This window comes from Equus caballus, chromosome X (genome assembly GCF_041296265.1).
Source record: "Equus caballus isolate H_3958 breed thoroughbred chromosome X, TB-T2T, whole genome shotgun sequence".
In the NCBI taxonomy this organism is placed as follows: domain Eukaryota; kingdom Metazoa; phylum Chordata; class Mammalia; order Perissodactyla; family Equidae; genus Equus; species Equus caballus.
Window position 1 is genome coordinate 44,938,445 of NC_091715.1, and position 12,412 is coordinate 44,950,856.

The window sequence follows — 12,412 nt, forward strand, 5'->3', positions numbered from 1 at the left end:
TGGGCTGCCATTTTTATAGCTGGGTACAAAGGTATTGGAAATCAGGTCCTCGGTTCAAGGTCATATAACATATTTGGGGAGAATCTTAAGATGGAATTGATAGAGATTGTCCCTCCGCCCCATCCCAGTCTAAATTAAAAAAAAATTTTTTTTTCTGAGTCTAAAATGAAGAAACTGAAGACTGTGATTCCACTACTGAAAAGATAACCACTGTTAATGTTAAAAATCTTATTTATTTGAATAGATAATACATGCACATGGTTTACAATTTTTAAAAAAATCCCAGGGGCCGGCCGGGTGGCACAGCAGTTTAGTGCGCATGTTCTGCTTTGGCGGCCTGGGGTTCGCTGGTTCGGATCCTGGGTGGGGACATGGCACCACGTGGCAAGCCATGCTGAGATAGGCATCCCACATATAAAGTGGAGGGACATGGGCACGGATGTTAGCTCAGGGCCAGTCTTCCTCAGAAAAAAAGAGTAGGATTGGCAGCGGATGTTAGCTCAGGGCTAATCTTCCTTGAGAAAAAAAAAAAAATCCCAAAGGATATACAGTGAAAGAAGACTCCGTCCCTTCCCTGACCTGCTTTCCTTCCTGGAAGCAACCACCGTTATACTGTTTACATTTTCATGTATTTTTTCCTATGACTTTTCTTCTCCCCAGGTTTTTATTATGAAAATTTTCAAACGTACGCATGTGCTTTGCTTAATCATTTGAAAGTAAATTGCAGACTTAATGACATTTTACCCCTGTATTACCAAAATACTGTTATCACACCTAAGAAAATTAATTTCCTCGTGTCATCAGTTATCCAGTTTATAGTCAGGCTTCCCTCATTGCAACCCAAAATGTCTTTTGGAACCAGAAACTAATCAAAGTTCGTGCATTGCCTTTGCTTATGTCTCAGTAATCTGTTCTGGAGTGGTTCTCCCAACCTTTCTTTTTAGACGTTGACTTTTTGAAAAGACCAGGCTAATTGTCTTGTAGAACATCCCACATTCTGTGTATGTCTTAAGGTTTCCTCATGGTGTCATTTACTGTGTTCCTCTAACTGCTGTATTTCCTGTAAACTGGAAAGTAGGTATAAAGGCTTGTTTAGATTCAGGTTAAATATTTTTGGCAAGATACTTCATAGATGATGCTGTGTGCTTCATATTGTATCACAATAGGAATGTGTCTTAAAAAATTATGGTACAATATATATAACATGAAATTTACCATGTTAACCATTTTTAAGCATACAGTTCAGTAGTGTTAAGTATATTCACATTGTTTTGCAACTGATCTCCTGAGCTTTTTCATTTTGCAAAACTGAAACTCCATACCCATTTAAACAACAGCTCCCTGTTTCCCCCTCCCCTCAGTCTGTTTTTTTTTTTTTAACTTGGTTAAGATCAAATTATTGAGTTTTGTGTCTTGCTTGTTTCTCCTGTTGTGGGCATTTTCCTGTGTCATTAAAGGTAGAACAATCCATTCTCTGAATATACTGTTTCCTTATGGGATTCTAGTTTTTGGCTGCTATAAGTAATATGTGCAAAGGGACTGTTTTCCCTTTGCAAGCCTTTGACCTGGGGCTTTGGTTGGGCCCTGTCTTTATGGGGGCAAAGCAGTATTTTTTCCTCCTATTAGTCTGAGCACTGAGTGCTTAGGGAACATTCCTGTTCCTCTCAATGTTTCCTTAATTCCTTTTCCTCTCCCCTTCTTCCTCACTTCCCCTCCTCTGGTTTGTCCCTTCCTCCCTTAGGTAAGTCAAATCTTATGGATGCCATCAGCTTTGTGTTGGGTGAGAAAACCAGCAACCTGCGGGTAAAGACTCTGAGGGACCTGATCCATGGAGCTCCTGTGGGCAAGCCAGCTGCCAACCGGGCCTTTGTCAGCATGGTCTACTCTGAGGAGGGTGCTGAGGACCGCACCTTTGCCCGTGTCATTGTTGGTGAGTGAAGCTGGCCAGAAGGATCTCCTGGGTCCTGGGACGTGGCTAGACTAGTTGGCTGGGGTAGGAAGGAGGCCTGACCCTCAGCTGACTCATGCCTTGTCTTTTAGGGGGTTCCTCTGAGTACAAGATCAACAACAAAGTGGTCCAGCTACATGAGTACAGTGAAGAATTGGAGAAGTTGGGCATTCTTATCAAAGCTCGTAACTTCCTCGTCTTCCAGGTGGGCATTTTTAGTAATTATTGGCTGTCTGCTTCTTGCCAGTCCTTGTCCCATCCTCACTGGGCCTGTTCCATCTACATCCGGCTTTATCATCTTTCCCCTGAACTAATGTAGCAGCTTCCTCACTGGGCTTTCTGGCTCTAATCTGGCCCCTTCCACTTCATCCCCTAAGCCAATTCATCTTATGAGGACAGACGTCTGTTTCTTTCCCTTTTCTCAAAACATTTCAGTGATTTCTCATTGCCTTACGATGGTAGTTCTCAAAGTGTTGTCTTTGGACCAGCATCACCTGGGGACATGTTAGAAATGCACATTCTCAGTCCCATCCTAGACTTATAGGCTCAGAGACTATGTGGGGCCCAGCAATTTGTGTTATACCAAGCTCTCCAGGTTGTTATGATGCATGCTAAAGTTTGAGAACTGTTGCCTTAGCATGAAATCCAAACTCCTACATTTAGGAAACACCATCCTTTGGTTCTTGCCCACCTCACTATCCTCATTTGCCAGTCTCTGCCGCTGGCAGCCCTGAAACTCCAGCCTAATTAAACCATTTACAGTTCCCCAAATTCGCCTACTTTCTTTGGCCTGCAGGCCTTTGCATATTAATTTTCCTCTACATAGAATAACCTCTTCTCTCTTACTCTTTTGGTTAGTTCTTCCTCATCTTCCAAACTCAGCTTAGATGTCACCTTTGGGAAGCCTTTCCAGATAGACACCCCTGCCAGTCTCCTACCTCCAAGCTTCATTTAGTCCTTTTTTTGTGCTACTTCTGTCACTGCACATAACACAGTTTGTTGTCTTTGGTTTGGTCTCTTCTGTTCCCCATATGCCTCAAAAGGCAATGTGTCTTCAAGGCGCACTGTGAGCTGTGGCAACCAGTGTATGTGGGGGTGGTTAGTGAACTTTTTCTGAATGATTGAGTGGGAGTGGAGTGGGGAGACTAGGCTGGCTAGGGTCTAAGTGGGGAGAGTGTTATCACATTTACTAGGGTGCTGTGGAGTCTATTGCCATGAAGAACCCCAAAGAAAGGACAGCACTATTTGAAGAGATCAGTCGCTCCGGGGAGCTGGCCCAGGAGTATGACAAGCGAAAGAAGGAGATGGTGAAGGCTGAGGAGGACACGCAGTTTAATTACCATCGCAAAAAAAACATTGCAGCTGAACGCAAGGAGGCCAAACAGGAGAAAGAAGAGGTAGGTAGCCAGTCTACCTCTGGGCTCTGAAGGGCCAGGATGCAGCCAGTGCCTTACTAATGCACCCCTGCCTCCATGCCCCTATATGCACAGGCTGACCGCTACCAGCGCCTGAAGGATGAAGTGGTGCGAGCTCAGGTACAGCTGCAGCTCTTTAAGCTTTATCATAATGAAGTGGAAATCGAGAAGCTCAATAAGGAACTGGCCTCTAAGAACAAGGAGATTGAGAAGGACAAGAAGCGTATGGACAAGGTAGAGGATGAGCTGAAGGAGAAGAAGAAGGAGCTGGGCAAAATGATGCGGGAGCAGCAGCAGATTGAGAAGGAGATCAAGTAAGAGCAGGCCTGGGCCTGCAACTTATGGGAAACCAAGAGGCTGTGCTGTTGCCTAAGGCTCCGCTGAGCTTGGAGTCCAGTGCCCATCTTAGTTTCTCTATCTTCCCTTTGACTTGGTTTGGCCAGTCCCAGGCATATTTCTTGTTTTCCGTTTTAGACAAATAGAGTATTTAAGTACTCAGATCTGGGTAGATAGGTACTCAGAAGAGGGAGAACTTAAAAGGGGCGGTGGCCTTACCAAGTGAGAGGAAGCCACTGGAGTGGCCGGGAATGTCATCCTAGAAGAGGAAAACTGGAGCTCGATGTTTAAAGGACAGGAATTTCAAAAGGTTGGTTCAGATGGGGGATGACTAAGTGAACTACACAGTGTTCTTGGGAGTTGTTACTGAGGGGCCTTGCCTGGCTAGGGTTGAGGCAGGGGTGGTAGCTTTGCCTTATGGAGTGGCTGGAATGCCAGGCTGAAGGCATCCATTCCAGAGAGTAGTAAGACTGCCCTCTTTTGAGGATCTGTGGAGCATCAGGCCCTGTTCTTTTAGGCAATTCTCTGAGGCTGACTGGGGGGCTCAGGCCCCACTTTCTTTGGGTAAAAAGCCTGGGAACCCTCCCTTCTCCCACAGGCTAACTGGTTTTCCCCCTCCCCTCTGGCAAAAGGGAGAAGGACTCAGAGCTGAATCAGAAGCGGCCTCAGTACATCAAAGCCAAGGAGAATACCTCCCACAAAATCAAGAAGCTAGAAGCAGCCAAGAAGTCCCTACAGAATGCTCAGAAGCATTATAAGAAACGTAAAGGAGACATGGATGAGCTGGAAAAGGAGATGCTGTCAGTGGAGAAAGCCCGGCAGGAGTTTGAGGAACGAATGGAAGAAGAGAGTCAAAGTCAGGGCAGAGACTTGACCCTGGAGGAGAATCAGGTAAGCTCTGGAGGGCTGGGAGGGTGTGGGATATCGCTGGGCTGGCATGGACCAACTTGGTCATCCCTGTCCTCCTTCCCTGTCCCTAACACAGGTGAAGAAATACCACCGGTTAAAAGAAGAAGCCAGCAAGAGAGCAGCAACCCTGGCCCAGGAGCTCGAGAAGTTCAATCGAGACCAGAAAGCCGACCAGGACCGGCTGGATCTAGAAGAGCGGAAGAAAGTAGAGACAGAGGTGGGCATGTGTTACAAGATTAGGGATGATGGTCCAGAGAAAAGGAAGTAATGATAGTCTTAACAGCAATGACAATAGCTAACATCTAGCCACCACTTACCATGTGCTAGGTGCTGTACTTTATGTGTATTCACTCATTCAATTCTTCATTTTCCAAATCAGGTAACTACAGCACAGAGGTGAAGTAATTTGCTTAAGGTCACATCATTATTAAATGGCAGAACCAGGATATGAACCTGGGCAGTCTGGCGCTAAAGCCCACGCTTTATCAAGTATACTTCACTTACTGACTTCCTAATAACAATAATAGTAAAGTAGTAACAATAATAGAACATTGTTATAGTGCTCCAAGAGCCTGCAATGTTCCAGGCATTTGCTAAGCACTTTTTAAAAATATTTAAAAGAAGACAGTAAGCATTAATATTAATAGCTACCCTGTATTAAGCACTTAATGTGTATTCTGTGAAGTGGAAGTTACCTACGTTTTACAGATGAGAAAACGGAGGTGCAGAAAGGTCCAGAAAGCTTTACTTTGCCTTGGTTTGAGCCCCCCTGATTGGTAAGCAAGATAGCCTGGGTAGAACACTATGAGAGGGTCTCATAGGGTCCTGGGAGGCCCCATCAGTTAGCAGAGCCGCACTGAACACCATTTCTTTGTCTGCTTTTTAGTAGGTCACTTGCATTAGTGACAGATTGTCCCGAACTGTTGGGCTCTTGGGTGAATGGGCATATAGGGGGTATAAGCCAGGGCTCCATGGTCTTGGAGTTAACTTGCTCAGACCCTGGTAATGGAGTATATTTGTCTCTCTTACAGGCCAAGATCAAGCAAAAGCTGAGGGAGATTGAAGAGAATCAAAAGCGGATTGAGAAACTGGAGGAGTACATTACGACTAGCAAGTATGTGGCTCTGCAACCTCCCCTTTTACCTACAGGCCTGTTCTTGTGAATCTTCCCTGTCCTGCCCCTCCCCGGGTAGGACCCCCAGAGTCCTCTCAGCCAAGAATATTTTCTCACCAGCCAGGATAACCCCTGTGTTCCCTCATTTTGTAGGCAGTCCCTAGAGGAACAGAAGAAGCTAGAGGGGGAGCTGACAGAAGAGGTGGAGATGGCCAAGCGGCGTATTGATGAGATCAATAAGGAGCTGAACCAGGTGATGGAGCAGCTGGGGGATGCCCGCATTGACCGCCAGGAAAGCAGTCGCCAACAGCGAAAGGCAGAGATTATGGAGAGCATCAAGCGCCTGTACCCTGGCTCTGTGGTAAGAGGGAGAGAGAACTCATTTCCTGAGCACTTAGTGTCATGCTCACTGTCAGATAATTTTCCCAGCAGCCCTAGGACAGGATTGCTAATCTCTCTCTTTTTTTTTTAAGATTTTATTTTTCCTTTTTCTCCCAAAGACCCTCGGTACATAGTTGTGTATTTTCAGTTGTGGGTCCTTCTAGTTGTGGCATGTGGGATGCCGCCTTAGCATGGCCTAATGAGCAGTGCCATGTCCGTGCCCAGGATTCAAACCGGCGAAACCCTGGGCTGCCAAAGCAGGGCGTGCGAATTTAAGCACTCAGCCACGGGGCGACTCCTAATCTCATTTTTATGGCTAGGGAAACTGAGGCTCAGAGAGGTTAAATGACTTGCCCAGAACAGCAAAGCTTCTAAGTGGAAGAACAACAGTTTAAACCCAACTTGTTCTGACTCGTAACCTCATCTTTTTTTCATCACACCAATTGCATCTTGCTGAAGGTTTTGTCCTGCTGTGTCCATTCCTCTGTGGGAGGCGGGGAAACTGGAGAGACCTTTGGAAGGGGGAGGGGCCATGGAGCAGGAATTAGTCTCCCAAGAAGTACCTCTGTTCAGGCTTCCATTTGAGCTCCCTTGGTATGTACCAACCAGCCCATTTGCTTGTAGGGACATCCTAGGCTTTATCAGATCTCTTGGCCTCTTGAACAAAATCCTGAGTTCCCAGATTCCCTGAATATTATCCCTCTATTGCTATAATTCCATCCCTGGGTTCAGCTTAATTTGGTTCCACAAATATTTCCTGTTCGCTCCTCTAGACACTGCTGGGGAGTTTATAAGGATGAATTAGGCTCAGTCCCTGCCCTTAAAGATCTTACCTTTTATCTGATAGTTCTTAGGGAATCATGGTTGGTTTGGGGGACATGGGGGAAGTGAACTGGAAAAATTCATTTTGCTAGGTGCTTGTGAGAATTTGAGATAATGTATATAAGGTATCTGGCGTGGTGCCTGGGGTGACAGTGATCTGTGAAATGGTAAAAGTGAGGTTTAGAAAGATGATTTTGGATTCAGACATGACCGCCTGAAGTCGTTGTTGCTTTGGGGCCAGAGTAGGCTCCTACTCCACAGTGTGGGTGCTATGTCCCTCATACAGATTCTGGTCTGTGCCCCTTTCCAAGCTGGGAATTGGGGTTCCTGAGCCAACTCCCAAAAGCCTCATGCTTCAATTTTCTCTTCTGACTTTCCTCAGTATGGCCGCCTCATTGACCTCTGCCAGCCCACACAAAAGAAGTATCAGATTGCTGTAACCAAGGTTTTGGGCAAGAATATGGATGCCATTATTGTGGACTCAGAGAAAACGGGCCGGGACTGTATTCAGTATATCAAGGAGCAGCGTGGGGAGCCTGAGACCTTCTTGCCTCTTGATTACCTGGAGGTGAGCTGATGGGGATGGGGTCAGGGCAGTGTGAGAGGGCCCCGCCTCCTAGCCCTCCATGTTCTGCCACTTACTGAGCTTCCCACAGGTGAAACCTACAGATGAGAAACTCCGGGAGCTGAAGGGGGCCAAGCTGGTGATTGATGTGATTCGCTATGAGCCACCTCACATCAAAAAGGCCCTGCAGTATGCTTGTGGCAATGCTCTTGTCTGTGACAATGTGGAGGATGCCCGCCGCATTGCCTTTGGAGGCCACCAGCGCCACAAGGTATGGATTCCATTGCTGAGATTGGAGCTGGACAGGCTTAGTAGTGGAGATCCTCTATTCAGCTTCTGTCCCTCTTCTTCTCCCTATTGTATGTAGACAGTGGCACTGGATGGGACCCTGTTCCAGAAGTCAGGAGTTATCTCTGGTGGGGCCAGTGACCTGAAGGCCAAGGCCCGGCGCTGGGATGAGAAAGCAGTAGACAAGTTGAAAGAGAAGAAGGAGCGGTTGACAGAGGAGCTGAAAGTAAGCCACAGGCAGTGCTGTCCCTAGGTCCTGAGCCCAGGCTGACTGATCCCCTTACCACCTAGCCCTTCTCTCATGTCCGCTTCAGGAACAGATGAAGGCAAAAAGGAAAGAAGCAGAGCTTCGTCAGGTGCAGTCTCAGGCCCATGGACTACAGATGCGGCTCAAGTACTCACAGAGTGACCTGGAGCAGACCAAGACACGACATCTAGCCCTGAATTTGCAGGTGGGGCCTGGCCTTCAGCCCTCTCCTCCAAAGGCCACCTTCACATTCCTGGCCAAGTTTTCTCTGGGGGTGGGGAATTTGTCCCACAGCCCTCTCTCTTCCCAGCCTGCTCTGGGGAACCAAGGATAGCAGAGTCAGACAGCCAGAGGTTCAGGTCTTGGCTCCATGTGACATTAGGGAAGTTAACCTCTCAGTGTCAGTTTTTCATCTTTATCTGTAAAGTGGCAGTTAGAACAATACTTACTTTATAGGGTCGTTGCAAAGATTGAGTGAGTTAATACATGTAAAGTATTTAGACTGATTTCTCCACACCTAGTAAGTGCTCAGTAAATATTAGGTACTATTATTAGCGTAATTCATTCATTCAACAAATATTTGAGCTTTTTCTGAAAGTGAATTGAAAGTGAGCTCCAGGCACTTCACTACCTGTGGGTGGGGGTACTCTTGTAGGTATATTAACATATTTGATTATGGGGTGCCTCCTCAGACCACCCTGGAGGTATTATGTAATCTGTAGGATATATATCATTTTACTTTTTTCTAAAATCAAAAAGTCTGAATTCCAAGGGCTATAGATAAGGGAGTGTGGACCTGTGAGTAATGATGTTTACCGCGTGCCTAGCCCTGTGGGTTGAAGCTGGCTGAGGGGAGGCCAGGGAGGAAGCTGTGTCATAGTTCAAATGAGAAATGATCGAAGCTTGACTGGGGCAGTGCTAAGTTAGGTTCTCTCAGCATGTGGAGAGCTATCCCTTCCTATCCATGGGGCCAGTGTGCTTGAGGTGGCTCTTTCCCTCCAAGGAGCCTGGTCTCTTTTGCCCTCTCAACACTGTTTCCTGCAGGAAAAGTCCAAGCTGGAGAGTGAGCTAGCCAACTTTGGGCCTCGCATCAATGATATCAAGAGGATCATCCAGAGCCGAGAGAGGGAAATGAAAGACTTGAAGGAGAAGATGAACCAGGTTGGTAGGGGATGAGCCATGCCAGCATGTGCATCAGGGCAGGACTGGGGCTGGAAGCATCACTCTGACCCAAAGGGCCTTTAAACTTCCTTGCTTTTCCTCTCAGGTAGAGGATGAAGTGTTTGAAGAGTTTTGTCGAGAGATTGGTGTGCGCAACATCCGGGAGTTTGAGGAAGAGAAGGTGAAGCGGCAGAATGAAATAGCCAAGAAGCGGTAGGTGGAAGAGTAGAAGTGTGGGTAGAAGAGGAGGCTGGGGTACCCTTGAGCCCCGAGCCTGACATCATGAGAAGTCGAATGCCATCATAAGGCAGGGAGCAGCTCTTAGAACGGTGGACATTTATTGTAAGTCAGGCTTAGAGAACAGGGACATCGGGGAGTCAATGTGGCATAGTCTAGTGGTTAAGAGTGCCTGCTTTAATCGTGGTTTACCTGGGTTAAAATCCTAGCTCCACAACTCATTATCTTGGGCAGTGACCTGACCTCTCTGAGCCCCAGTTTCCTTATCTGTAAAATGGTACCATATATCTGTCTCATGGCATGCTTGGGTGGATCAGATGAGATAATCCTTATAAAGTATTTAGCATAATACTTAGCACCTACTAAGAGCAATAAATGTTGGCTTTTATTATTGTCATTATCCTGATGGGCGATGCAGGAGAGGAGGAACAAAGTTCTAGGTTGGAAGGATAGTAAGAACAAAACAGCAGTTTCTCCTCTCTTCCCCACTTTAGTTTATTCTTCAACAAACCTTTCTTGGCACAACCTACATTTTGCCAAGTTGTCCTGTGTTAGGTATTGGAGGAGGCAGGGAGATAGGGGTAAGACAGGTGAAATGACACAGTCTCTCTGAAGGAAGTCACTTCCTGGACCCTGGGCCTCAGTTGGCAGTTCATCTAGCCTATCATCCATACAGTAAATATTCATTGCTCTCCTACCCCCAGTCCAGGCTCAAGGGATACAGAATTGAATCAGAGACTGTCCTTGTCCTCAAGGAGTTAGGAGTAGTGGGGGAGACAAATAGATCAATAATTTTAGAACAGTGTGATCGATGCTGTACTTGGGGGAGATAGAAAATAGAGAGGAAATGTTCAATAAACTGCAAATCAACAAGAGGAAAAATAAAAACAATAAGAGACTCAATAGAAAAATGGACAGAGGATGTAGTTAGCGTTTCATGGAACGAGAAACTCGAATGGATAATGACTCTGTGAATTGATGTTCAGTCTCATTCCTAAGCAGAGAAATGCAAATTAAAACAATCTAGCAGTATTGGATGAAAATAAATCTACATAAACCCTACGACTTAGCAAAGTCACTCCTGGGTATATATTCCAGAGACAAGGTCACAAAGAGACACATTTGGGGTGGTTCATCTTGGCATAATTTGTGGTAGTGGGACGTTGGTGGCAATGTAGACGACTGTCACTGGAAGAAAGTATGAGTTAAATGTGATGAACATACGGACTATGGAATACTGTTTAGCAGTTCAACGCAAGAACTAGATTTACAGGCAGTAGCATGGATAAATTTATGACACCGTGCATTTGTGTAAATTTAAAAACAAAACAACATTTTACGAGGATATGCATTTTAAGGCTATATTCATATGTATGTATGTATAGATATGTATGTCACTTTGGAGTACCTGCTCACCGTAGGGAAGATAATGGGAGAAATCAGGGATTAAACCAAAGGCAAGAAGGGAAGGGTCTTTCACACACGGCAATCATAAGTGTGTTACGAAGTGTGGGATGATTAACCCAGTTGCACCGAAAACGGAGCAACTCAACAAGGTATAATAGAAACTAAGAACCTGCTCACAACCATTGGGAAAGGTTTTATAGAACAAGGAGTGATGGTCTGGAGACCTGTAGAGTGAGTAGGAGTTAGCAGCCAGGCAGCAGACAGAAGAAGGGAGTTCCAGGCAGTGAGAACAGCATGCTCAGAGGTGTGAGACAGCATCCCTTATTCTGGGAACTAAGTAGTTCTGAATGTCTGGAGCATAAAAACAGGGTCAGGAGGAAGGCAGGGGTGGTAGAGAGGTCAGCAGGGGCCAGATCATAGAGGGCCTTATGAGTCATGCTTAGGTGATTGGACTTAAAATTGCATAGCTCAAAATTATAGAGTTAATTACATTCCATTTGGATTATAGTGACTAATAAGCTTAAGCTGCTAGCATGACATCTGGCAGCATCTGTCACACCATATTGGTTGGGGGGGGCAGTTGGAAGTTAGCCCTGCCTGGCCTGCTAGTGTCTGTATGCTGGTTTCATATTCTGTGAGTTTCTGAAGAGATGAGGAGGAGAGTAATAGCAGGAATCTAGGATTTTTCTCTGTGTTTTTTACTACCCAAGCTCTGCCCCTTAGAGGTTCTGGAATCTTGGGGTGGGGGTACATGTGTGGGGGCAGTAGTTGGAAAGAGTTAAAGCCCATGGGCAACTGTGAGCTGAATACAGGCAGTATAACTGGCAATAATGATGGTAACTAAAATTTACTGAGTACTTACTGTGTCAGGCATGGCCAAAATACTGGCACACAGGTTGATGTTTATTACAAGCATTTATAGTTCCATTGGAAACTCTCCACTGCCCCCTGGGAATTAGGAATTTAGCCAATTATGTTACATTCATGTAAGTATTTGTGTAGTTTAATTGTCTTCAAATTTTGGTAATATGCAGACCCCCTTTAAAGATCTAAGATCCCCAGTGTTGGCTTAATACATATTAACTTTATACAAATTAACTTATTAAAAAATCCCCCAGTAACTCTGAGGTAATTACTATTATTATTTCCATTTTACAGATGAGGAAACAGAGACATGGAGAGTATAATTAACTTGTCTGAGATTACACTACTAGTAAATGGTGGAGTTGGAATACCAATCCTCTTATCCCACCACATTATATTGCAATGATGCCGTAGGAGACGGAGCCCAGCATTTGGTGATAGACCTGGGTTCCAGTCTCACATGTGCCATTTACTAGCTCGGTGGCCTTGGACCAGGTCTTTTACCTCTTGGCCCAAATTTCCTCATTTGTAAAATTAGAATAATTCGTGCTTGTGGAGTTATTGATTAAGAGGATTGGAGGTAATGTATGTAAACTCCACAGAAGCTTAATAAATAGGAATTATTGTAGCTGGTGGGTTCAGGTGGACCTTTTTGTGCCTCCTAGGAACTTGAGGGGGCTGTGGAGTTCTCTGGTGTTTAAAGGGGGATTAATGGAGT

General features: G+C 45.6%; 1 protein-coding gene across 2 annotated transcripts in view; it reads left to right on the forward strand.

Moving 5' to 3' along the window:
* SMC1A (structural maintenance of chromosomes 1A) overlaps positions 1–12,412 on the forward strand; it is a 36,643-nt gene that overhangs the window by 2,848 nt on the left and 21,383 nt on the right. For both annotated transcript variants that reach the window (XM_023633795.2, XM_023633796.2), the window contains exons 2-15: positions 1,742–1,930; positions 2,041–2,153; positions 3,142–3,345; positions 3,439–3,677; positions 4,332–4,590; positions 4,685–4,825; positions 5,640–5,722; positions 5,876–6,083; positions 7,308–7,493; positions 7,582–7,761; positions 7,858–8,004; positions 8,093–8,230; positions 9,070–9,186; positions 9,293–9,399. In XM_023633795.2, the coding sequence (XP_023489563.1) occupies positions 1,742–1,930; positions 2,041–2,153; positions 3,142–3,345; positions 3,439–3,677; positions 4,332–4,590; positions 4,685–4,825; positions 5,640–5,722; positions 5,876–6,083; positions 7,308–7,493; positions 7,582–7,761; positions 7,858–8,004; positions 8,093–8,230; positions 9,070–9,186; positions 9,293–9,399 (2,311 nt within the window). The remainder of the gene's footprint in view (positions 1–1,741; positions 1,931–2,040; positions 2,154–3,141; positions 3,346–3,438; positions 3,678–4,331; positions 4,591–4,684; positions 4,826–5,639; positions 5,723–5,875; positions 6,084–7,307; positions 7,494–7,581; positions 7,762–7,857; positions 8,005–8,092; positions 8,231–9,069; positions 9,187–9,292; positions 9,400–12,412) is intronic.